Source organism: Eleginops maclovinus, chromosome 15 (genome assembly GCF_036324505.1).
Source record: "Eleginops maclovinus isolate JMC-PN-2008 ecotype Puerto Natales chromosome 15, JC_Emac_rtc_rv5, whole genome shotgun sequence".
In the NCBI taxonomy this organism is placed as follows: Eukaryota; Metazoa; Chordata; class Actinopteri; order Perciformes; family Eleginopidae; genus Eleginops; species Eleginops maclovinus.
This window is the reverse complement of record NC_086363.1, coordinates 5,387,853-5,411,898: the sequence shown is the minus strand read 5'-3', so window position 1 is coordinate 5,411,898 and position 24,046 is coordinate 5,387,853. Positions and strand designations below refer to the sequence as shown.

Below are 24,046 nucleotides of genomic sequence, written 5' to 3'. Positions count from 1 at the left end.
TTGTTGCAAGCAAAGCGTTTAATAGCTTTATCTTGGAAAAAAATCCAAGCACCGCATGTAAATGACTGGCTGAAATAAATGGCGACTAACATGGTCATGGAAAAAATAACTTATATAGTGAAAGGTAAACGCAATAAATTTGAGGAGATATGGTTACCATTCCTATCCTTTCTGGAAGAGGGTGGAGGTAATGGGATGCCAAATATAAGTAATACTGATACCGACTGAGAAGCTTTTTATTTTTATTTTTGTTCTTTCTGTTATATTGTTGTAATTTTAATTTGGTGTATGTTTGGATTGTATTTTTATACTGTGCTGTACTATCCTTCAATTTCTGTGTTTCATGTGTAATTATATGAATGTTAAAATCCAATAAAAAATATTTGGGAAAAAAAAAAAAAGTAGATGATCAGCTGTTGGACTCCAGCATTTCATTATTAAAGTAAAGTATATATGGATAATCATGTCATTTAAAAGACACTTTATTTAGTTCAAATTGGAAAACTTTTCTACTGGTGTTTTAACTCAATAAAGCCCAGAGAGGGGTTTTTGGTGGTAAATGTCACAAGTACTGTATATGTAGTGCTAACTTCCATTTATCGTTCATACTCACTATGTCTCACTAAGGAATATCTAAAGGACATCCCGGTTATTTGTTACCTGTTTACTCTTCTTTTTATTGACCCAGATAGAAATTAAGGGCTTCTTAAGGAAAACAATGAAGTCAGGTGTGTGCAAATATTCCTATAAATTATAAATCATCATGGCTTAAATAAAGATAATCAGTAAACAATGACAAATGATGCATTAGAATTAAATTCCTTTTCATTGAGCTTTAAAACCTCCAAGCTACAATGGATGAGATGAGGTTTGACATAAAACAGTTTTTAATAAAAACTCTTCTCCATACTATATTCAATGCAGCATGGTTATTATTGTCCCAGTTATCTCTTTTATACTACAGGTTAATCCACATTTCTAACCTCATTGGACTGGAAAACAACTTAAGTAGAATTCAACACTTTGCAAGACAATGTGCTTTGATGCGTACTGTAATACAACTTCTCACCAAACATACTCTCTCCATTGCAAGAGTGTTCAATAGCATCATTCGGCGCTTGGTGTGTACTGTGTGGGATACAGCATAAACCGCTAGGATGATATATGTACCTAGAGCAACAAGAGCAAGTCTCTCAAACTAGCTTTTACCTTATTTCTTCTTCTTCTTTCTTTCCCCCTCTCTGCTACAGACCAGAAGGTTCCTCATTGGTCAACGTCTCGAAAGTTCAATGAAGGCAGACGCCTCCCTCCAGCCAGGAACATGAAGGGCTTATCGGGCAGCCGTTCCCAGCACCAGATCCCTTTACCCTACGGCTTGGACTATGACCCCCACGTCCATGACCTCCACGCTCACCATGGCTCTGACTCCCGCCACTCGTCCTACCTGCTCAGCCCCACAGAGAGCTGCCCCATGGACTTCCACCACCGCTACTCGCCGCGCAGCTCCATCCACTCTGACTGCATGATGATGTCCGGCGTCATGATGCCCCCTGCTGCAGCATCTGACCACATCTCCAGCAGCACCTTCCCCAGAATGCATTACAGCTCTCAGTATTACGACTCAGCCACACGAGACGACTGCGCTGCCATCACAGCCTCAGCCACATCCCCAGCCGTAGCTGCTGCTGCAGCCGCCGCGGCCGCCTCTTCCCATCTCTCCGGCACCAAGAGCAACCGCCTCCCTGCTAACCTACTCGACCAGTTTGAGAAACAACTGCCGCTACACCGCGATGGCTTCCACACGTTACAGTACCAGCGCACCCACACCACCACAGAACGCAGCGAGAGTCCTGGCCGCATCAGACACCTTGTTCATTCTGTCCAGAAGCTATTCACCAAGTCCCACTCCCTGGAGGGATCGTCCAAGATGAATGGCACAAAAGGTGACATCATGGGAGGAGGAAGTTATCACCATCATGGCCACCACTCCACCAAACATGGTAGCAAGAGGAGCAAGAGCAAAGAACGCAAGAACCGTTCTGGCGGCTGGTGGAGCTCGGATGACAACCTCGACAGTGACAGCACTTACCGCACACCCAGTGTCATGTCGCGGCACCACGGCGAACATGTCAGCCACTACTACCCAGATTCCACGCACAGCCACCACTTTGGAGACCTGTCACTCAAGACCTCTAAGAGTAACAATGATGTCAAGTGCTCGGCCTGCGAGAGCATGGCCATGGCGCCCGAGGGCAAATTCATGAAGAGGAGCTCCTGGTCGACACTGACAGTCAGCCAGGCCAAGGAGGCGTACAGGAAGTCATCGCTAAATCTCGATAAGCACTCGGACCTCAAGTCATCGCGGACATGTCACTACCTGCAGGTATGTGGCGCTGTACTGATCAGAAAGTAATTTAAGAAAATAATGTTCTGATAAAATTATGTGTTATTGCTGGTGCGTTTCACCATATACCAAACTGGTTATTTGTTTCACATTAAGTGGGGATTTTCTGCAATAGAATAAACAGCTTCCTATTCATTTGAGTGAAGAGGGAAGATCTGTTGCTGTCTTTTGACATGTCTATTATACTACTCTAGGGATATCAATAGGTTTAGTGGTTACTACAATAAACAATTGAATTTATAGCAACTTAAGCTGTTCAGTAAATGAAAGATTAACTTTTGAAGTTTCTTTCAATTCCAGTTACTATACATATAATCAACTTGCAATGCAACCTTGACATACGTTCAGTAGAGGTGTTAAACTACAGTATATACAGTGGCCTTCGTTTCATGGGTAGGTTGAAAGGGCAGACAATACACCCAGCATCACCTATCTGAAAATATAACAAACCATAATCGAGATCGATGTCCACAGATCCCTATAGAGAACCGTCTGAGGTCAATGCAGTGATTGATGAATTGATCAGAAAGCCAGGGAAGCCTTTCCATTCTTTTACTCTCCTGGGTGCAATTACAGTGTCCAGTGTGAGAAGCAAATATATTTAACCAGGATTCCCCTTTGTGTGGTCACCTCAGGGAGCTATGGTCTATTAAGAAGCAGAAATCAATGGAGAGGATCAATCATGGTGTAAGACTCTGAGAATAAAGGACTACCTGAGCTAGACTGTAGTGAAGAAAACACACAGGTTTGAAACTAAAAGTATATACTGCTGGGGCAGAGTTGATGCAGAAGGTAGCACACTAAAATAGGAATACATTGTGTTGCTCAAAGTTTTTCCAGGCCTCTTACTTGCTATCACACTGACACATTAGGAAGCTGAACTAGTTAGCCGCATGCACTGACTTCTAAAACTAGGCCAAAAGCCAGGTGTTTGAGGTTATGGCTCTTTGATTCAATCTCTTTGAACTTTTAACACTGTAAGCTCAAAACTCACATTTCAAATAGCTTCACATGAAGGTGATTAAAGATCTTCATATAATGGCAAACAGAATACTAACTGAAAAGGGTGCATCATCAGGGCTTAAAAACACACTTAGGGGTAAGCTGTGCTTTGGAAAACATTGTTCTCTACTTTAATGGGATGAGCAGAGCTGAAGTGATTGGCTGGTATTGAAGCTTGTCCCAACTCCCCCTGTGAATGACGTATGTCTTATTATTACATTGCATTCATTCTGCTAAAGCCCCTTTTCAAATTGTGGTCTGTCAGGATTGTTCTAGTCCTCGCACATCACCAATAATGCCTACAGGTTATTAGCTACACTTGCATTTACACCCAACTACTGAAAATGACAACTGAGTTACACTTCATCCGTTAAAATGAATGGATAAAATAATGAATTGTGATTATAGGATGACTCATTACCATTGAAAGTTGTTTTGTTTTTTTTACACGTTCCACATCACAGATATTTTATTAAGGCCATTGAACTCAATTTGTAGGCCGGGACATCAATGCAGCACCACAATCCTTAACTCATATTTTGCCTGGAACAAATGTTCATCCTCCTGCGATTTGTATTATTTGTGCAGCTCTAGTATCCATGCACTGTAGTGAGGATTTAGTTTTAATAACGGCAGTGATTGCTGCAGGTTTCATTCAAAGTTTCTAGAGGCATTTCTTTCCATGCTTGAAAAGGGATGGCAGCAGAGGTTGAATGTTTGCCCAGTGCATGCACTTTGATGCTAGGTGAAGTGCACAATTACAGACACAGACACAAACTGCAGTTGTTTGTGTGCAATGGGGACAGAAAAGCCTGTCAATGCAGAGGCTCTCTCCCTGGCAGTTGACAAGCTCATGTGTCAGCAGGCTGAGACCCTGCAGCTGCCACATGGGCACAATCTGCACAGAGCGTGTCCACACTGAGGGCCTTATTCAGAGGAATACGTGAGAAGAGAGCTGTACTAAGGCATGTGGACTACGCTGTGTTTGCTCATCTGATTTCTATCTGCTAGATGTGTCGGGGTCTTTAGGCGTGTGGTGAGGAGGAGATGTCTGCGCTGGGGAGTTGTTGACATAACCTTGTTGTTTCGGCAAGTGTCAGGACTGCAGGCTAGCTGTTAATAGCCAACAACTGCTGTGATGACATGAGAGTAAAGCTTATGTCAAACAGGGTAACCACTGCACATGGTGAAATGACTGTGAAAATGTTACATGGTCGATCACGAAACAGAACATGTAAAGGATCTCTTAAAATGATCAGCTTTTTAATTATGACTCTAAATGAGTCCCAATGCAGATATTGTGCATTGAAAGGTTCCATCCTGATTTTACAAATCACTTGAATCATTATCTTTAAAAAACATACTTTTATATGTTTAACCCCGTAATCAATCACATTTGTAAATTGTTATTTTTACATTTTTGGGATTAACTTTTGCTATTTATATCACTCACTTGGCCTGTCTGAGATAAATAGTTGCTTTTAACTGGGTTAAGCTTGGTAAACAAAGTGTAGATAAGGAACTGTTTGGCCTGGTCCCAAGATCTTGTTGCATGTTCTCAAGGTGAGAAACAGCTCTGTGCAAGGCTTCTGCATTCCATAAATCACCTAGCTTAAATCAATGATATGTTCTTGCCCTTCCTTGTCTGAAATGTAGCCAGTGCAATGCTTTAGTGTGATAATGAAATCTCCCAGGCAATGGCAGGGAATTAAAAAAGATTATCTGGGGAGGAACCTTGTCTCCTCTTGATGTCTCTATTAAAGAATCTACTGTAGCATCCCTAAAGGTTAAGCTGCTGTCCTCCCTATAACGTACAGTGGCTATTGCAACATATTATGTCTCCTGGGGTACGTTGCATTCAGAGTGTGTTTTTTGTTTTGTTGCTGAAATGGACCAACAGAGCATTTACCTATAAATTCAGGCCCCAGGTGAAATTTCTTAGAACAAAGTGGATAATAATCAGTCAAAGTGTGTTTAACATCCTATACTTGCTTACCGCAGTTACAGTAAGTAGGTGACTAAGGTTTTAAAACCTCCTTCTGAATTAAGTAGACTTAATTCAGGGTCACACATCATCATTCCAACAACTAATCAGCAAACTCTGGGAAGAAATTACAGGACACATTCAAAAACAAAGTAGAAAAATTGCTCTTTGTTTGTAAATGTCAAACATGTTGTGAGAGAAACACAGTACTGTGTGCTATATGGTCCTACCATATTTCCTCTGCAGCAAGGAGATGCTTTATCCCAAGGTTATTTTCGTAGAAAGTATCCTCAGTGTAAAGCAGTAACTAATGATGGGGCAAAACAGCTTGCCTGTATAGCTGCCTCAGAGGCACAGCTGAACATGTTACTTCAGGTGAAGCATCAAATGAGCACTAAAATTAGGTGATGCTAATGAGATGGGGAGAAGCTTGTTAGCTACAGCCCCAGACGATCAATGGTCGTGCAATAGCAGGTAAATTATTATTTTGCTTTATTGCCGTCTTTAAAGCTGATTAATTAAGGTTCCAGACAATTGCTGCATTTTATTCCACTCATGTGGGACAGGAAAAAGGTATGCATAGCAGATTAGTGTGCGTGATAGTTTTACTGATAGGTCTTTAAAGGAAGACAGGTCAGCTAATTCGTCCTACCTTTAAGCAGGGTAGAAGTAAAACCCTTTTTTTTTAAGATGATGCTTAATATCACATTATTAGTAAACCTCATTTCCCTACTCTGCTGTTGTAGGATAGCAACATGTGAATGAGCAATGCCGCCAAATGAAGTTCATTTAGTTTGGATATAAAGTAGAGATCTAGTAGCATATGGTCTAAATCAAGGGTGTCCAAGATACAATCCATGTATAATGGAATATGGCCCACAAATGAAACTTGAGATAGTCTTATATTGCACTTCTTAAATATACATGTACAAATATATTTCACAGTAGTATTCATGTGTTAATAAGTCCACTTTTGAAATAAATCCTGATAAAAGAATAAGAAAAACCTGTCCCGTTACGATAGGAAATCTGAGGCTTCTGTTTTAAGGAATGAGTTGCCAACAAAATAAATGAAACCCAAAGGACAGCTGTGATGGAGGCTGTTTTTAAAAAAGCATTTTCAGGTATCAAGCATAATTTACCTACATTATGAGTCGATATACCACACCTCTAATGAGAGGCCCAGACCTTTGTATGTTTGTCTGTATGTGGCCCTCAGTGAAAAAGGTTTGGACACCCCTGGTCTAACTGCTTCAGAACCCTTTCCATGTCAACTACAAAAACATTCGGGAAAAACATCAGAGTAAAAAACACTAGATTGATGATGCTGTAAAGACACAGGTGCTATTATTAGCATTTCTAAATCCCTCTACATTTTCCCATTTGCCACCTCCCATAGAGCGGAAAAATGTTCATCACTTTAAGTGCCTTATGCTGTCAAGTCTTTCACCTGTCTGCCCCACTGAAGCAAGCCGTCAAATCAGAGAGGATTTGGGGTGTTAAAAGAAAGACCAGAAGAGATAGTGAGAACCGGTGTGATGGAGAAAGCATTTCTCTACCTCTAGATGAAAAAAAGGAGGTATCAGCCTCTCTGTGGGATGAAATCAGCCACTGTGGCAGAGAAAACAGCAAGACCAGATGATTGGCTGAAGTAAGTAAGTGGCAGAGCGTTAGGGACAGCCCTGTGCCTGGGGCTGTTGTTTCAAGAGCTAAGGCTGCCCGGTCCACTGGGACGACTGCTACAGCTGCCCCACACACTCACACTGTGTTACACTCTACTGATCAATACTGTGCCCGAGCATGTAGTGGGTGACACACTGCCATCGTCAATCACCTCATCAGGTCTGCTAGGGGCATTGATTCAGATCCTATGGATAATTTGACATATATTAATGACAGTTCAGTCTCAACCGTATATATTATTGAGGGTAGTATTTTGTCAAAAGTTAGTTGTATTCTAGCTTGATTTCTATCACTGGTTTTCAGTACATGAGCTTATGTGTAGACTTTGTAGCAGACCACCGCAGTGTACAGTCATTAGCACGCAATCACTTAATTACTATGTTAATCCTGAGGCTGTAATGTTGAGAATAGTCACAGTTTACACGTAGAATATTTAACATGTATGGATACTAGATTATGTTATGGCTGTGATTATACTATGGCTATAATCCAGGTACTGTATGTAAAAATCTAATGCTGTGCCCCTTTTGCGGTCAGTCAAAGTTAATTGAAGAGCAATTCCTTCTGTAATATCAGAGTTGCTGTGGCATTAAAGACATGGTGCTGATTTAAAAGTTAGAGCCCAAGCTTTAGGGGCATGATTGGCAGCCTTAGCTGTGCAAGCATAAAAACACACAAACTGCATCAGCGCCAAGAGTGTGAAGGGAATTCTATTAATCTGTTTCCACAAATCCTTGAATTAAGTATGCTCATGTTTTGATTTGCAAGATGAGTGTAATTCTTAAAGGTTCTTTCATCCTTTCAATTCAACTGGTTTGATGAGCGTGCAGATGTAAAGTAGTATTTGAGCTCAGTCTAAAAACATGCTGATGAATCTCACACGGTACTTTATAAACATTTGCTTCCGAACCACTGACATTGACTTTATTGAAATGAATGGATGGAAGGCTAAGTTATATAGTTGTTCAAATTAAATGCTGACATACTGCTGACCGGGCCCGAATAGGAACTGAATAACCTAATATTAAAATTCTCTACTTTTACAATCATCAAGATGTTTGGACTAGGCAAAGACATGTGAACATCTGTGGGAAACCCATATAAACATAGTAAAACATACTACACACCTTCTATATTACTCCATACGTTATACTACATACGCTTTGCTGCTAAGGTACTGCTAATGATCCAGAGCATAGCATTTTTATACCCACAGTACATTTCACAGGACCAATTCCCCCCCAGGAGGCATTGTCCCTTACCTCCCACGAGTTGAACGCTCGTCCCATACAGATGGGACAAGGCTTTCATCAGGCTAATAAACTGTAGTTACCCAGTTTTGTGTTTATAACAGAAGAAAAAAAAACTGCTGCTGATGCTGTCGGAAGTGTGAAACCCACGTCTCTCCGAGGATTTTACCAAGAAAGACCCAACTGACAGAGGTGTTGACAAAAAGCAAATTAAGAAGCTAGCTTGAATGTGTCACAGGAAGATATTGCGCATAATAATGAAAGAGGCCCTTAAGAGGCTTTACAGTGTTATTTTGTGAACAATTTATTTTAGAAATGATGAGACATTGTAGAATGTTTCATTGTTGAAAACACTTGATATAAGTTTTTCAGAAATAACAACTCCTTGAGCTTATACACACTTTAGTTTCGTGCCAGAATAGATCCTAAAATAAGCACCTTAATGAGGGTCGTTTTCAGTCAAACTCGCGAGATAACAAAAGATCCACTCCTCTAGTAGTGGCCCATGTTGCCCTCAGCTACTCCTCAAGTCATTTAGCTATAGTCTGTCATTCAGTTTTTAGAAGAATGATAAGAAGTGCCTTATCATGGTTGCAGACAGGAACTTAGCATTGAGATTCTCGTGGGTGGACTGAGGTTAAGCATTTAGTTTAATGTGAGAGCCCAGGCTCAGAGGAGGATGGAATGAAGTGGAGCTTGAAACCAGGGTTGTGAATCAGCCTAATTTATTGTTTAGGGAAAAAAGCAGCCAGAGCTTATCTGACTACTTGTCTGATATATGTCTCACACTCGTTTGGCTAATTGGGCCCTATTGTACTTGCAAATAATATCACTTATGAAGCTCACTTAACAAGACTGATATGTTTGTCTATGGACACAAAACCCACTGTTACATCTTCACCCCATCACGGTTGTTAAGTCACCAGAGCTCAGCATAAACAAGTAAATAAATCATAGGATTGTGAATGTGTAGTATTCAATAAAAGGTGTGTTATCTCCTACAGGTGCCCCAGGATGAATGGTCTGGATACCCAGGGGATGATGAGATCCCGTGTCGGCGGATGCGCAGCAGTAGTTATGTCAAAGCTATGGGAGAGGTGGATGATGAAAGCGGCGATTCTGACACCAGCCCTAAGACCTCCCCACAGAAAGCCATTCGGCCAGATGCTCTCGTCCTCAAATCAGCCATGCAGAGACCCCATCTAGACTCCCAAAGGTAGGCCTGGCTGCATAGCAGAATATGTCCATGCCAAAGCTTTGTTGATCTCAATGTATTGTAACTGATGTGTTGTTAAAGCAATTTTAGCGGATTCCTTTCTCCTTATTTTCTTTGAAAATGTATTATTATCAATGGAAATGGCTCAGGTATTGGTGGTTGCATTAGGAATAAAATGGACAGCTTTTTATGAAGCTATTAATGATCGCATGCAAGGTGATTAGATTGTGTTTCAGTGCATCTTGAACGAGTTGTAGGAGTCCCGAGTTGGACGGTTGTCTACAATGACTGACAAAGTTAGTTGCAAAATGGTTAATAGACTGAGGCCAGTACAAAGAGATAGGGTTGAGCTTCACGTGTTACACATTTACCAAAAACAAAGTGGAGAGCATCTGGACAAAGGTAACAAATGTTATCAAGGGAGGAACCCCAAAACCCACCCCAACAGTACACTGCCCCTAATCCCTCAGAAAATAAGGGGAAACCCTGTGTACTGCAACTACTTCACCCACCTCTACCGCTCTAGCATGATATGGAATAATTCAAGCTTTGGCAATATGAATTTGGGAGAAGCACTGAACTTCTAACTGCATGATGTACCTGAAATCAAATCTCAGTGGTAAACACAGATTCAGCGTTTAGCAAATGTGTTCAAAGCAAGAGCACTTGGGTTTCAAATTTCTTTTTACAAAGTTTTAACGAAGTTTGTAACATTTCTAGGCTTGCCTCCAAGAAATGCTTTCTTTACAACCTACTTGAAATATTTACCGACAACCTCAGCCTTTTTGTTTCACTAAGTCTGACCCATCTAACAATGACTCACTGCTTTGTCTCGATGCTTTCCAAGTAAAGCTGTCGTTTGGTGATGCTGCTCAGCTGAGAGATTTGAAGAGGTTTTACATTATTTCAAGATTCGAGGTGAAGTTGCTTGGCAACAAAAGAGGTAGAGCTTTGGTTTTCGTTTCTTACATCATTTTGTGCAAGCCAGCCTAGATCACTGGCTATTTAGAGCCGGCTGTACTTACTGGTTTTATAACCACTTCACTAACTTGCTCTTGAGCGATTTTGGCTAAGTATTCGATTGGCAAATGCGTCATGAGATCAGGTAAAGTAGTGCTCTGCTGAATGCTGCAGTGCCAAATGGGTTTTGTTTGTGTGACCTTTTTCATCTGCTAGTTTCAATATTTGTTCAACATCTTACACAGGCAATGTTCCTCTTTTTATCACAGTGTTGTTGACAAACCTGTAGCAAAACCGCCAAGTTTACACAACGTCAGACTCAAGGGAGCAGGGTTAAATGTACCTGGGCTCAGCGGGAGGGGGAAGTCATCTTCAAACAGAAGGAAAGACGTGCATTAAAGTTAGTGACTACAGTGTTATGGCACACTGTACGAGGGTAGGAGAGAAGTGTTCGATTCGTAATAAAGCAAAGAGTCGGGTATATTTCTGATTCCTAGAAATAGTTTTGGAATAAAGACAATCATGGTATAAAAAAATAGACCTATTTGTAGTTGTACATCCTGCTATTACAGAAAAGATGTTCAGGTGGTGTTAACTTGGTCTTTAATTACTTCCTGACATCACTCTTTGGTTACATGCATCTGTTGACCAGTAAAAGAATAAACTTGTGACCTAGAGTATGCTATTGCTTAACCTTCACATTCCCCCTATGCCTAATGTTGCTCAGCTTGCTTTTACTAACTTGCTTTTGGCTTATTGTTCTCGGTGATGTGTTTTTTAATTTAGGCAGTGTGGCTTTCAGATAAAGCCACATTTGGTGAACCTGGGGAGGCGTCATCTATCTGTCCTCATTTTTTTTCTTTTGAGAACCAGAGAAAAGCCTTACACATGTAACCTACAGTTTTGTGATTTTTTTCATAGGACACTTGGAGCTAAACTACAGCTGAAAATGCAAGTCACTAAAAATAGTTCCCATACTAGGGATGAGTCATTCAATGGCTCATATTCATTTTGGATAAAAAAGCTTAAACTTTCACTTTTCCCACACAGAAGACTCATAGTAAATATGATACATACCAGCCAATATATTCAGTAATACTATAATTATTAGTTTCATGTCTGGATTTTGAACTGTGCACTCGTATCCATCCCTACCCCCTGTCCTTGTTCAGCCAGGGCTACCACTTGCAAACAAGAGAAATGCGACCCCACCCTAGTGTCACGCTGGACCCCGCCTCCTTTCACCCCCCACCCTACCGCTCTCGCAACCAGAGCTACATGCGCGCCGTCAGCACCCTCAGTCAGGCTAGCTGCGTCAGCCAGGTGAGTCTTAAACACATACATCGCACAGAGGCAACACCTGGAGACATTAATGAGAGCTTTCTTTATGTTGTTTTGAATGTAGTAGCTTTGTGTAGAGGACTAAAATCCACAGGTGTCCATATTGGAGGTCCACAGCTGATTGTTTAGTAGACAAGCTATGTCTGTCTCAATTGAAGACTGACGGCATAATTGTTTGCGCAATTATGGACTTGAAATTGAGCATTTAACTGATATTCTACCTCTGGATAAGCTTCAGACACAGTCTTCTGTTGTTAAAGGTTAGTTTTTTTTAAAGTGTTTTGTGTTTAACAACTGTGAAATTGTACATAATTGAGAAAAAAAGATATCAGTTTCACATCCGACAGCCTTTATTCTGATTTGGCCCATGAAGATCTGGAAGAGACCACTAATAAACAATTCATCACTCTCCTGCTGTTGTGCCAAAAGCAGCATTTTGTTTTGATTAATGGAGCTTATTTTTCTTCTACAAATGTTAGGAATTGGATACTAGGATCAGAGACACAGTAACTTCATGTTTAACCACACGCACCAATCTTTTCAGCTATTCCCCCTTTTTCCATACCCTGCTATAAATCTAAGCAGTCGGAACAATTGTGCGAGTCTGTTTTGGACCTCCATGGTGGCAAAATAAGTGTTTGCAATGAAGATTTGAGACACAGCAAGACAACTTCCAAAAGAAGGGTTGAACAATGAGCTTAAAATAATAGAACTTAAATTATAGGGAAACCTAAGTATTTATTACACTGATTATGAGGACAGAGGACAGGAGAGGACATGCCAGGATGGAACAGAAATTGTGTTGCATGTTCTTAAGAAGTATACATTAATCTTGTGTCAGCTTTGAGGAATTTGGAGATTTGTAAGAGACTTGCTAGAGCTAGTGTTTCTTCTTTTTTCATTAAGTAACATACAGTACATTTTAGTTATGGGAAATGTGGTGAATGCAATGTTTTACAACACAAACTGAAAATGTTTCTGATTGTTTTCTGTTGTCATCTGCCTTTTTTCCATTTGATCTTGACATTTATTCAGTTTAAGGTCGGAATGACAGTGGCATTTCCATACGCTAACACTCCTTCATATTTGCTGTGCAAAGGGGAAGAATCAAAGTGAGAAAGAGAAAGGACGAGGAAAAATTAAGGACTGCTATTCCTGTTTTTGTCTCTCAGGTGAGTGAGACTGAGATCAATGGCCAGTTTGAGTCAGTTTGCGAGTCCGTTTTTAGTGAAGTAGAATCGCAGGCCATGGAAGCCTTGGACCTGCCTGGTTCGTTCCGCACTCGAAGCCACAGTTACCTCCGTGCAATTCAGGCTGGTTATTCCCAAGATGACGACTGCTTGCCTTCAATGACATCCTCCACTGTCACTTCAACTCTCAGATCCACAACAGGTAAAACAATCCCCCCCCTAAATGAGAGAGGGCTTAGACTACACATCCTCATATTCCTATACATGCGCAAACTTGACATACCTACATATGTACAGTGGGGAACCCTTGAGCTTCAGAGATGCCGAGCTGAATGATCCCAGTTATTTTCTTTGGAAGCTATGGTGTGCTTGTATTTGTTTTTGCCTCTGCATACTCCCGATTGTTCAGATGGATTTGCTTGTGTGTTACTTTGCACGATTCACGCATCATTAACCAAGCTTCTGGTTGGTCACTTGTGGTTTTGCCAAGCTGTAGACTCAGAAACAGGGTGGGAGGGTCACATAAAAACACAGAGCTTTCACAATACTACAGTACAGCCACATGACATGGCATGCATAAGAGGAACAGATCCTACCCTAAGCATGCTGTGGTGTTATTATATATGTGTTTTCCAAAGAGTGTTTATTACTTAGGGAGGGATGAACACCGAAACAGGCCAGGGGTAGGGGAGCGGTAGGTGGTTGACATATTGGTGTTGAGAGTATACACTGGACAAGCTTTCCGCCTGTCCTCCCCCTGCTCTGTTGCATCGACACATGCTTTGAAACTGACCTGGTCATTGACCTCACAACATTTAAAAAAAACCCAATCTTTTAACCAATTAAAGGTAAGTCAATAACCTCTAGACTAGAATATGTACACACACACACACACACACACACACACACACACACACACACACACACACACACACACACACACACACACACACACACACACACACACACACACACACACACACACACACACACACACACACACACACACACACACACACACACACACACACACACACACACACACACACACACGCTGGTTGCACAAAGGAACCGTCTGTTGATGGTATATTTGAGTTTGAGAAGTAATACCGTTGATTATTTGCAGTATTGTGTTGCATGAAACTAAAGCCGCGATCTTAGTCAAAATAACTCGTAAATTTTAAGTTAATTATTGCAAATTTCCAACTTAGAAAGCTTCATTTGAATGGTAATATTTTATTTGTAGATTTGACTTCAATATGAACATGGACCCAGACACAACATGTTCTGAAATTAGCACGTGTTTATGGACCTGCATATTTATTTATTATAAATGCTTTTTTTAATACAAAATTGCTAAGATTCACGGTTTTGTGCGACACAGTGCGAGCAATATAAAATAAGCCTTTTTAGGTTCTTTGTGCAAACAGAGTCTTTGCAGAAACTCCCTCACTAAGTGCATTTGGTGTTTACCTGCAAGAGTAAAGCTATGAACCCTATTGAAACATTTTTCTTCAATTACCTGCATTTTTAAATATAATGACCTGGATTTTTATTGCTTTTGTACAATTTCCTGTCAATTTAACATTGGAGACATTTGAACTTTTACTCATTTTGTGGGTTTGTTTTCTTGTGCAATCTGGACTTTTGTTTTTGGAATCCTTTCATCTTCAATTGGGTTTCCATCAACGATTTCTTCGATGTGACAGAAGTACTGAAGATAAAGGAGTGTTCTCCAATCCCACTGTCTTATTTGCTGAACTCTATTGATTTAACTCTCTGCTCCAATTCTGTTAGCTCCCTGTGGACTAAAACAGTTGACTGTACAATATGTTGTGAAGATGTATTTTGAAGATTGGCATAATGCATCAATTACAATATGTCAGATAAATGTATAGCAACCCATAGGAAGGGTTCCCTGAATAGGGATTAATAATATACAGTACTGTCACCTCCCAGTGAAAGCTATACAGTAAATTATGTTTCTCCTTTGGTGTACTCTTTGCACTCTTCTGGGGAAATAGTGGTAATGAATAAAGTAACAGAACAGGCTACAATGGCTAAGACAAACATTGATTCCTGAAATCATGTTTTAATGTTAGCGCTAGTTTATAATACAATTGTAAGTGGCTTATGAACCGAACCCCGTGTGAGGCTAGTGGGCCCCTAAGTGGGTAAGGGACCCCATGATGCTCCATAGGGCAGACGAGCAGCAAACCCCTCTCCATTTGACCATCCATCTCTTGAAGGATAACCAGGTGGAATGAACAACTGGAGGCATCAGTGATGAGTGTTGCAGGTATTTTAATGTTGACACGCATACATATATCTATGTATATGTGTGTTTTTGCACTGCCTTCTCATTAAATTATAGATACATAGAGTTCATAAATATATAGTTGGTAGAAATATCTCATATTATCTAAAGTATCAAACACGGATCTAAACAACTCATAAAACCTCAGACGCCTTCGATTTCCTCTTAAAACATTAATAGCTAAATATTTATTAGTGATTCATTTGACGCTGGATTTTATGAGTTGTTTTCCATGTCTCTATTTTAAGTGTGCTTACACCACATTGTAAGTGTAAATGTATGTACTTCCTGAATTTTCAGAACATTTTTATATGGCAACCATAAAATAGCACTGAATGTAATCGTATTGCCACTGTCTCCAATTATTTGTGAGATCAGCATGTGCCTGCTGTAAGTGTGTCAACTTTTTCTTTCCATGAAATTCTGACTTCTTTTTAAAAAAGCCCCATGTGGCAGTCTAAGCTTTAGCATTGAGTCTGTCAGCTCTCTTTGACTGTGGGATTGCAGCCTCTCCCTGGTGCAGCCCTGAAGGGGGGAGTGACCCCTCCCCTCACCAGGTTACTTACTTCACATTTTCTAATCAACCATCTTGGACATGATATGTTCAATAGGGTTCATATCTGCTTCTTGACCCAGTGGGTTGTGATTCTTCTACTCCCTTTACATCTTTTCTTTTGCACAAAATGGCACAAAATAAACATTTTGATATGAATTGACAAAAGGGTTCTCAGAAAAGGGATTCATGATTTGATAATGATTTCTGTACTTCATGTTTAATTCCAGTCTTTGCTGTGCTGTGCAGTGAAAAGATGGAAAGAAGCCTTGACATGACTGAGAAGGCAGTGTAAAAACATTGTGAAAAGCCTACAGTATGTGAGTTAAATGAACATCATTTTTGTCTTAGTTAAGTTAAGGAATTAAAGTACCTATTTGGAAATGTTGCTGTTTATTCTGTACTGCCTCTGGCACAAAGAAGCCATATTACTTGGAGCTAACCTATTTCTGATATTCTGTAGAAACTTCACTAGAAAATCTTTATTCAAAATCTGTACGGATGACAAGCAACTTAAACAAACATGACAAAATATTATTTCAAATTCGTACATAAAGTGAGTGTGTTTACATGGACATGAGTATCACTAGTTAATGCTTCTAATGGTTAGGATTATATTCCAGGTTTGATTTTTACATGCGCACATAGACATGTCATTATTCATATCCCCTTATACATGACATATATTAGTATCCCGGTTACAAATTACGGCAGTCTTTTTATGGATGCACTCCAACCCACTGGACATTTACCAACAGCTTTACTGTGATTTCTTCTCTCACCCATCGACCAAATATTTGCTACGCATAGAGCTATTCTTGAATAGAGCTACACTACTCTTATAACACTGTCTTTCACTTTGACCGGAGTTAGCATGTCACTGTCACTATCGCATAGAGCAAGGTAGCAGTGGATGAAGATACGCAGCCCCCCCCCCCGGCAAGGTCTGGGCGAAAGGTTGATGTAGAGCTCACAGAGCTCGAGCTGCAGGCCACTTTCAGGGGGCCTTTCTAAGCCTACAGAGGAAAGGGACGTGACAGAGCCAGCTAGCACCAGGGAGAGGATCCTCCTACACTGCAGAGGCAGGAGGGCTCCCCAAAATTGAAGCCAAAACATCCGGCTTGTGGCTGGCTGCCAGTTTAGGAAGCAAAATGTGTTGGATCCTGAATAAGATTAATGTTTGATTGATTGTGTGAACGTTTAGGCTGGCGCTATTTTTAGTGTTATGAAGCTGTAACTCTTTCGGAATATTCAAGCTAGCACATCACGTTTCTCAAAACGAGATTAGGGCTGAAGCAGGTTTCCAAAAATGGGATATGTTGTTTGCACGGTCAAACACATACATGAGAGACTTCAGAAACCTGATCTTGACCGTGATACTGTTTTACTGTCCATGCAAAAACACTCATTGATCAAACATGGACAGAGAATGTCTCAGTGGTGGTTTGAACTAATCCAAGATACTTAAATCTTTAGTACCAAACGGTGAATAATTGGGTCTGATCTTGTATGTCTTTGTGATTACCTGCCACTCACATACTGTATGTTTTCCATAGATATATGTCTATTTTCTAGTTAAGAATCCAAATCAAATCATACTCCAGCTGTTCCTTTCACTTTGAATGTCCTTCTGTTTGCATATTCAAATTTTTCTTACAGAGGGATATGATGTTTTGGATGGGACCTCTTTACTAAATGAAGACATGATAGAGGATGATGACGGTGCTAGCTCCTCTGCCTATGTGGAGCTGGAGAGGCTTGAGAGAGAGACTGCTGCTGCTCGCAGCCAGCACAGTACTAGCTCGACTGTTACAGCCATCTCTGTCCCACCGGCATCCCCGCCTTCGTACAGGATCCCTTCTGCCTCTCCAGTATCCTCTGAGCCGCCGGTCCCTCAGGCCCTCCAGGCCTTTAAAGAGTCTGCTAACATGGTTGCTGCCTTCAATTTGCAGTGGAAGGATGAAATATCAGCAATGCGCTATGAACTCGCAGAGCTGCGTAGAGATGTCTGTGGGGAATTGAAGACTTTCAACAGTAACTTCTTCAACTTTACTCAGTGCTACAACATGTGGACTTTGTGCCGAGAGCCGTGCAGTGACAGCACCACCCAAACGGACGACAGAGTGTCTGTAGGAATTCAAGCAGGTTCAAGTTGGTCCATTCGACAGAATACACAGGACAAGTCAGTGATGTGCCAACCAGAGCCAGTCCCCTTCAGCATTATGGACTTGATGGACCCACCTCGAATTGAGATTATAGAAGGAACCCCTGAAACCACACCAGAGGGTTCAGGCAGCCCGGCCAGCCCAATTCCAATTGAGGATTTCCCATGGGAAATCACTAAAAAGCAAAAGACCCAAAAGCAGCCAGACACAGTGGGCCACACAGGTGGTCACAGAAGCGCCAGTCTAGAACTGTGGAGCAGGAAGTACACCAGTGGGCCCATGTCATATCTGTCTATGTCATTCTAATCATTCCCATTCTAAGCATACTGTAAAATGAGATGAAGAAGCCAAGGTAAAAAATGTTTCTAAGAAAGACAGGGCAGAGGAGTTGTTGGATGTCCCTTTACTCTATGCAGACACAGTCTGTCATTTCTTGAACAGGTTACAATGATGTTCAAACAATCTTTTAATAAGTGTCTTGGTTAGCCATGGAATAAAAGAGAATGAATATGTTTTACACCAGAATGAAGTGACATAAGAATGTGAGAGAGCATGTGGCTGATGTTTAGATCCTAAAGTGCCAACAAGTGCAGCATCATCTTTCCTCCGCCGTCATAAATACCCAACCTTGAGATGAAAAGATAGTTCAAGTAAATATGATTGGAAATATAAGGGTAATTGAATGATATAGTAAATAATCAACCATTGTGAGGTGAGGCATAAGTTGTTTATGCAAGTGAATTGTTCATGTTCATTCCAGTTTCTCTTCCTGTAGAAACATTCTCTTAAGCACCTGAGTATACTGAAGAAATACTGTGAATACCTTTATAAACCCTAGTTTTGTAATGAATGCATCAAAGAGGAATACACTATTTAAGAATATATTGATATATCATTTAATTTCTAGTTATTCTAATAAAAGCATTCCTTTCCCATGGCCTTCATCCATTTTGTAGCCAGTTCCATTGGAAATGGGCATTTTGAAAATTTCTAACTTAGAAAAGATTTCTCTATGGTGAATTGTTAAACATAAAGTAACTGTAATAATTTGATAAAAAAAAGTAGATAGTTATGACAACAACCTACAATGAAATTTGTAAAAGCCTATTCCTTTGGAGTACTGTATGGATGACACTGTCTCAATGCTTAGTGGACTTTGTCCCTGGCTAATATTGTTTACGATTATTATTTGTGACTGACTTTCAAGTCCAACAGCATGTGGAGAAGAAACAGTAAAGGAGATTCACAGTGATAAAGAAGTATGAATGTATTGGCTTCAATTCATTCTCGCACAAACCACACTCATGTTGACACTGTATATGTATATAAATGTACCATTTTGTATATAGAGAAACTTATATTCAATACTCGTACTGTTTGCAGTTATAAACATACTCATTCCTGATAGCTCTGAGGGGGGTTATAGTTGTAACTGTGGTTCAAAACCAAACACAGCACTTTTCCAGTCTTCAAGGTCTGACTTCATTTATGCATCGTGTCCATTACCCAGCTGTTTGTGCACGTCATAAAGGAGTTGGGAGTTCATGCCACTGTTTCTGCTATTGTTTTTCATGCAGTGGTGACTGGAGGTTTTTTATTATTTGGTTAAGTATCTTACCTATCCATTATTTTTTATTTAAGTAAAAGGTCTAACAAGTACTTGATGAAATGGTTTAGTAGATTTTGACAACATTCTTTAATATTCAACTTTTTTTAAATGCCACACTTCTCTGGTAACGGTGGACTTTTCCATGCTTGTAGTTCATCACTGCTGAAAGATAACAGGGAAACACTGGTCCCTATAAGTAGACAATCAGAGCCACTGAGGGCCTCTACCTTTCGCACATGTCGCCAGAGGTGCAGTATAGTACCAGTGAATGTACTAAAACCGCCTCACTAGTGATGGCTTAGCTGGGCTCCTGTCAAACCTTAATGGGTAGGAGCCCTCAATCATCTGCTATATCATATATACTCATACAATAATTGTCCTCATTAGCCACTGCCATTCCCTTCAGCCACTCATCCGGCCCATTGTCCCAACATGGCGTACCAAAGTTACTGTAATACTGAGGCTTGTGGAATGAGCTCAACAACAAAACATCTCCAAGCTTGAAAAACGTGATCTGGACGATCACTGCAGCACAGGACCATGGGAAGCCCGTATGTATCAGACCCCTGACTGAAATGTGAACCTTTCAAATGGACTTTTAATAAAGGAAAGGCATCATATCTCACTTTATGAGGAGTGGATCTTCTTCCCCCTTTGCATGATCAAATACAAGGAGAAAAAGTGGCATTTTGAAAATGATCTTTATACAAAGGCTGTACTAAAAGGGGAAATCGAATTATAGTTTAAGCCACGAAGGAAAAAACAGGCAGACATTTCCTTTCAAGTTATTGCAGTAGCTCCGCCCCACACACCTGTTACAGATCCTCATTGAACCCGAGCTGAAATGCCAAGCGAAATGATTAATTTGCCTTGATAATCTAATATGTGTTACACAGTAACACTGTATAATAGTATGTTTTGCTGATAATGTTTTGCAGAAACTCCTTAGCTGGGAATTTGATGTTTTGGTACAAGAAATAATAGGTATGGAATAAGTTCAAATCTATTGTTGCCATTATTCACTATTTGCAATACAGAATAAGAACTTCTAAAGGCTGGCAGCCTATTTACTGTTGTTAATAACCAAAACAAATCCAATTTTGTGATTTGATCACAGACCGGCCAAAGGCTGGGATCGCCTAAAATCATACAGGATTTCAGTGAAAGGCATATAACTGTGACAACATTTAGCCTATAACCATTCTAATATATGATATATATTAATGGATATATTTAAAAAAATGTTTGGAAAGGCTTGTATTCATATGTTTGCTTTTGGATAAAGAGGGAATTGCAGTGAAATTCCTTTCTTTAAATCATATTTTCCCATTGTTTGGGGAATGCAAACTAATTTAAAAGGTGCTGAAGACTGACCAATCATGATGTCTCCAATCTACATCCATTCATTCTATGCAAGTCCTTTGTTCTTTTTGGTATTTTACTTCATTTAAACATCTGCAGTCATAGATATTAGGCGTTTATGTTAAGCCTTCATGCAAGCCATCAATGCCAGGAATGGAATTATGTTTTCAGAAAATATTGATGGCTCTTTAAAAAAAAGAAAAAACATAATGCAGTTATTTTCGCATGAGCCAGGCGCCACACCACATGTTGTCTTGTGGTTTCCTGGCAGAGAGTTTTTTCATTCACATTTCTTCCACTTTATTTTATATGTATACTAAAATCAAAGAGTTTGTTGGTGAGATTCTTGAGATTACTGCTCAGTAGAAGCATCTGTGTGCTTTGTGGCATCGTATAAAAAATAAATGAGAAATCATGAGTGCATCACACATTGTCAATTTATGTAATGACTACAGCTAAATTGGAAAAGCTTTGAATAATATAATTGGAAATGCTGTACAAATGCTTACCATTCTTCTAAATGTATATCCAATTGATCTGCAAACATGGTGATTTATTGATCCCAAGGAACTCACCTATGCTATAAAAGGCATTTCATCTAGTGTGTCATCACCATTTCATCATTTAGCCCAAAGAAGTTACCCTTCCCTTAAAAAAAGTTGAAATGTAGCAAAAAAAGACAGAGATATTGATCAAAGTATTATAAAATATACATATATAAATACATAAGAGTTGTACATTTATCAAAAACTTAAGAGGAAATAGAATAAGGGTATTATTTTTAACCATGCAACCATATTTTGTGTAATGAAATATATATCTATTTGTAACAATTCTGAATTGTCTACCTGTTACATGTTACAGTGTGTAGTCAATCTCCCCATGAGTTTCTGTTTACATTGTGTTGCCATCCAGATATTTGATGCAACAACTGTGCCACATCCAGCTATTAGGACAAAGGTTTTTGGATGGAATCTGATCTGAACTTGTAACACTGCTTGAATATAAATCCTTTTCTACCCCTATGTTCTCTTCCTGCATTTATTCAAGCTACTCTGTTTTGCATCAATCATGTTGCAATTTTCAGGGATCTCAGACTGCTTTGTGTAGTGAATCAGACTTTGTCATAAAGCACCTTTTGAAAAAACATATTTTAGCTTGCATTTGTTAGCTTTATGCTTATTTTGTTAAAAGAATGAAACCAGTATGTGATACCTTTTTTCTTTCTTTGCTTATTGTGGTGTTTATTGTGATTTCCATTTACAACTTTTATTGGCCTTATGTATTTTTCATAAATTGATAAAAAACAATGGATTAAAATGCTTATGATGTTCATGGTAATTTAAATGGCAAAATGGGGGTCATAGCTTTACAATGGTGACAAAGATGAAACTCACTCATAGCATAAAGGGTATTGTTTGTGTCTACACACTTTAACACACCGCAACTACACGGCATGAGCGAGGCACAGCGTCTTTTACATTGACCCTTTCAATATGCATTGCTTTCCTACTAAGCTATCATTTTTTGGTTTGTTTGTTTGTTTTATTTTCCTTTTTTTCCCCCATTTCAGGCATCCGTAGCTTAGCTGGGGGGCGTAGAGAGTACGGTAGGTCTGGTAGGGAACCCCTTTATTCTATCTTTTTTTATATGTTGTTAATACAGTTTTTCATACATTTTGTCTGAATCATTTTACACTTAAATAAGATTTATCATAAGTTGAAAATGCTGTCATATTCACTTACTATGTATAATACATTTAAATGTTTCCATCTGTTTCCACGTTGAATCCAGTGGAATTGTCAAGATGATATACTATTACTGGAGTTCAACCAGCCAAAGGAACGACATTAAATAAGCACTTGACTACCGTCCTACATGTTGGCCTTGTGTTAGCACACTGGCATTTGTTGAAGAATATATACTGCATTTGCGCAGAGAGAGACACCATAATAACTTCACATTCAAAATCTTCTCCTGCACAACTGGGACATACTTTAACTGAGATGTGCATTTAGCCTTTTACAAATACCATGAAACCGATTAATTTTTTTATTTGTTATGATTTATATTACTGTTCTGTTCCGATTCATTGGTGTAGGAAGTGTTTCACCCTCTTGCTTTAACCATTGTATACATTTTCTTTAATCGTACAGCAAAGAATGAAATTAGCACACAGTATTGTGTCTTCGTTTTAGATGTCAGTCATGCAGCAAGGCAGGTTATGATCTACATAACAGCTTTGTTCTACAAACCAGCACAAATCAATAACGCTTTTAGATTCTACCATCCGTAAGGTTTTTTATACTCTAGTTTTGGGCAGCCACAGTTGAGGTTTAATTCAAACCTTTTCAGATCGGTATTGAAGGTATTGGCATTTCAAAATCAGCTTATTCATCTAACATGAGTTTTAAAGGGAAGGATATAAATAAGAAATACTCACCTTATTTAAAAAGGTCGATGTGTGATGCATTTATTTTCAATAATATATTATGGTTGCAGATTCTGAAATACTGAAGGAATTGAAATGTTTGTTCAAAGGTGTGTTGATAATGAAATGTGTATATGTAATAACATATATTCAGCTGCCACTGCTTTACTTCAGCAAAACCCCCAAATAGCCCCACTAGCAGCAGAGGCCATAGATGGTGATATCCAATGGTCTGTTTGTGGTTTTATCTGTCGAACACCTGGTTCAACGCAATTTATTACACGTGTTGAGATTTAAACCCTCAAAGGAGAAATCCCAATGATGGGCTGATCCTTGTTTAACTTTAACAGCTCTTTAGATTTTCTTCTAGGGCTTCATTCAAGACAAACATATCTTAGTAAACATAACTATAGCTAGGGCACTAAAACTCTTTTTGTGTATTTATGGGGCACTCTACTTGCTCACTACTGGAGCAAAGGCAATGAAAAGACAGTTTGTTAAAATGAGACGGGCCATTGATTTGTATTGGTTTGTTGTGAAATATCATACATAACAGGTTAATCCACCTTGCATCCATGG

General features: G+C 39.6%; 2 protein-coding genes across 2 annotated transcripts in view; both read left to right on the top strand.

The window, feature by feature from the left end:
- Positions 1-1,321: 1,321 nt before the first annotated feature.
- Positions 1,322-22,162, top strand: dlgap2b (discs, large (Drosophila) homolog-associated protein 2b). Its single transcript, XM_063901384.1, has 5 exons — positions 1,322-2,383; positions 9,328-9,539; positions 11,672-11,822; positions 13,013-13,232; positions 17,560-22,162. Exons 1-5 carry the CDS (start codon positions 1,322-1,324, stop codon positions 18,369-18,371), a joined length of 2,457 nt encoding a protein of 818 aa, XP_063757454.1. The 3' UTR covers positions 18,372-22,162.
- LOC134876454 (disks large-associated protein 2) overlaps positions 12,979-24,046 on the top strand; it is a 24,412-nt gene continuing 13,344 nt past the window's right edge. Inside the window, exon 1 of the mRNA XM_063901385.1 lies at positions 12,979-13,012. The gene's annotated coding sequence lies outside the window, so the exon portion shown is untranslated. The remainder of the gene's footprint in view (positions 13,013-24,046) is intronic.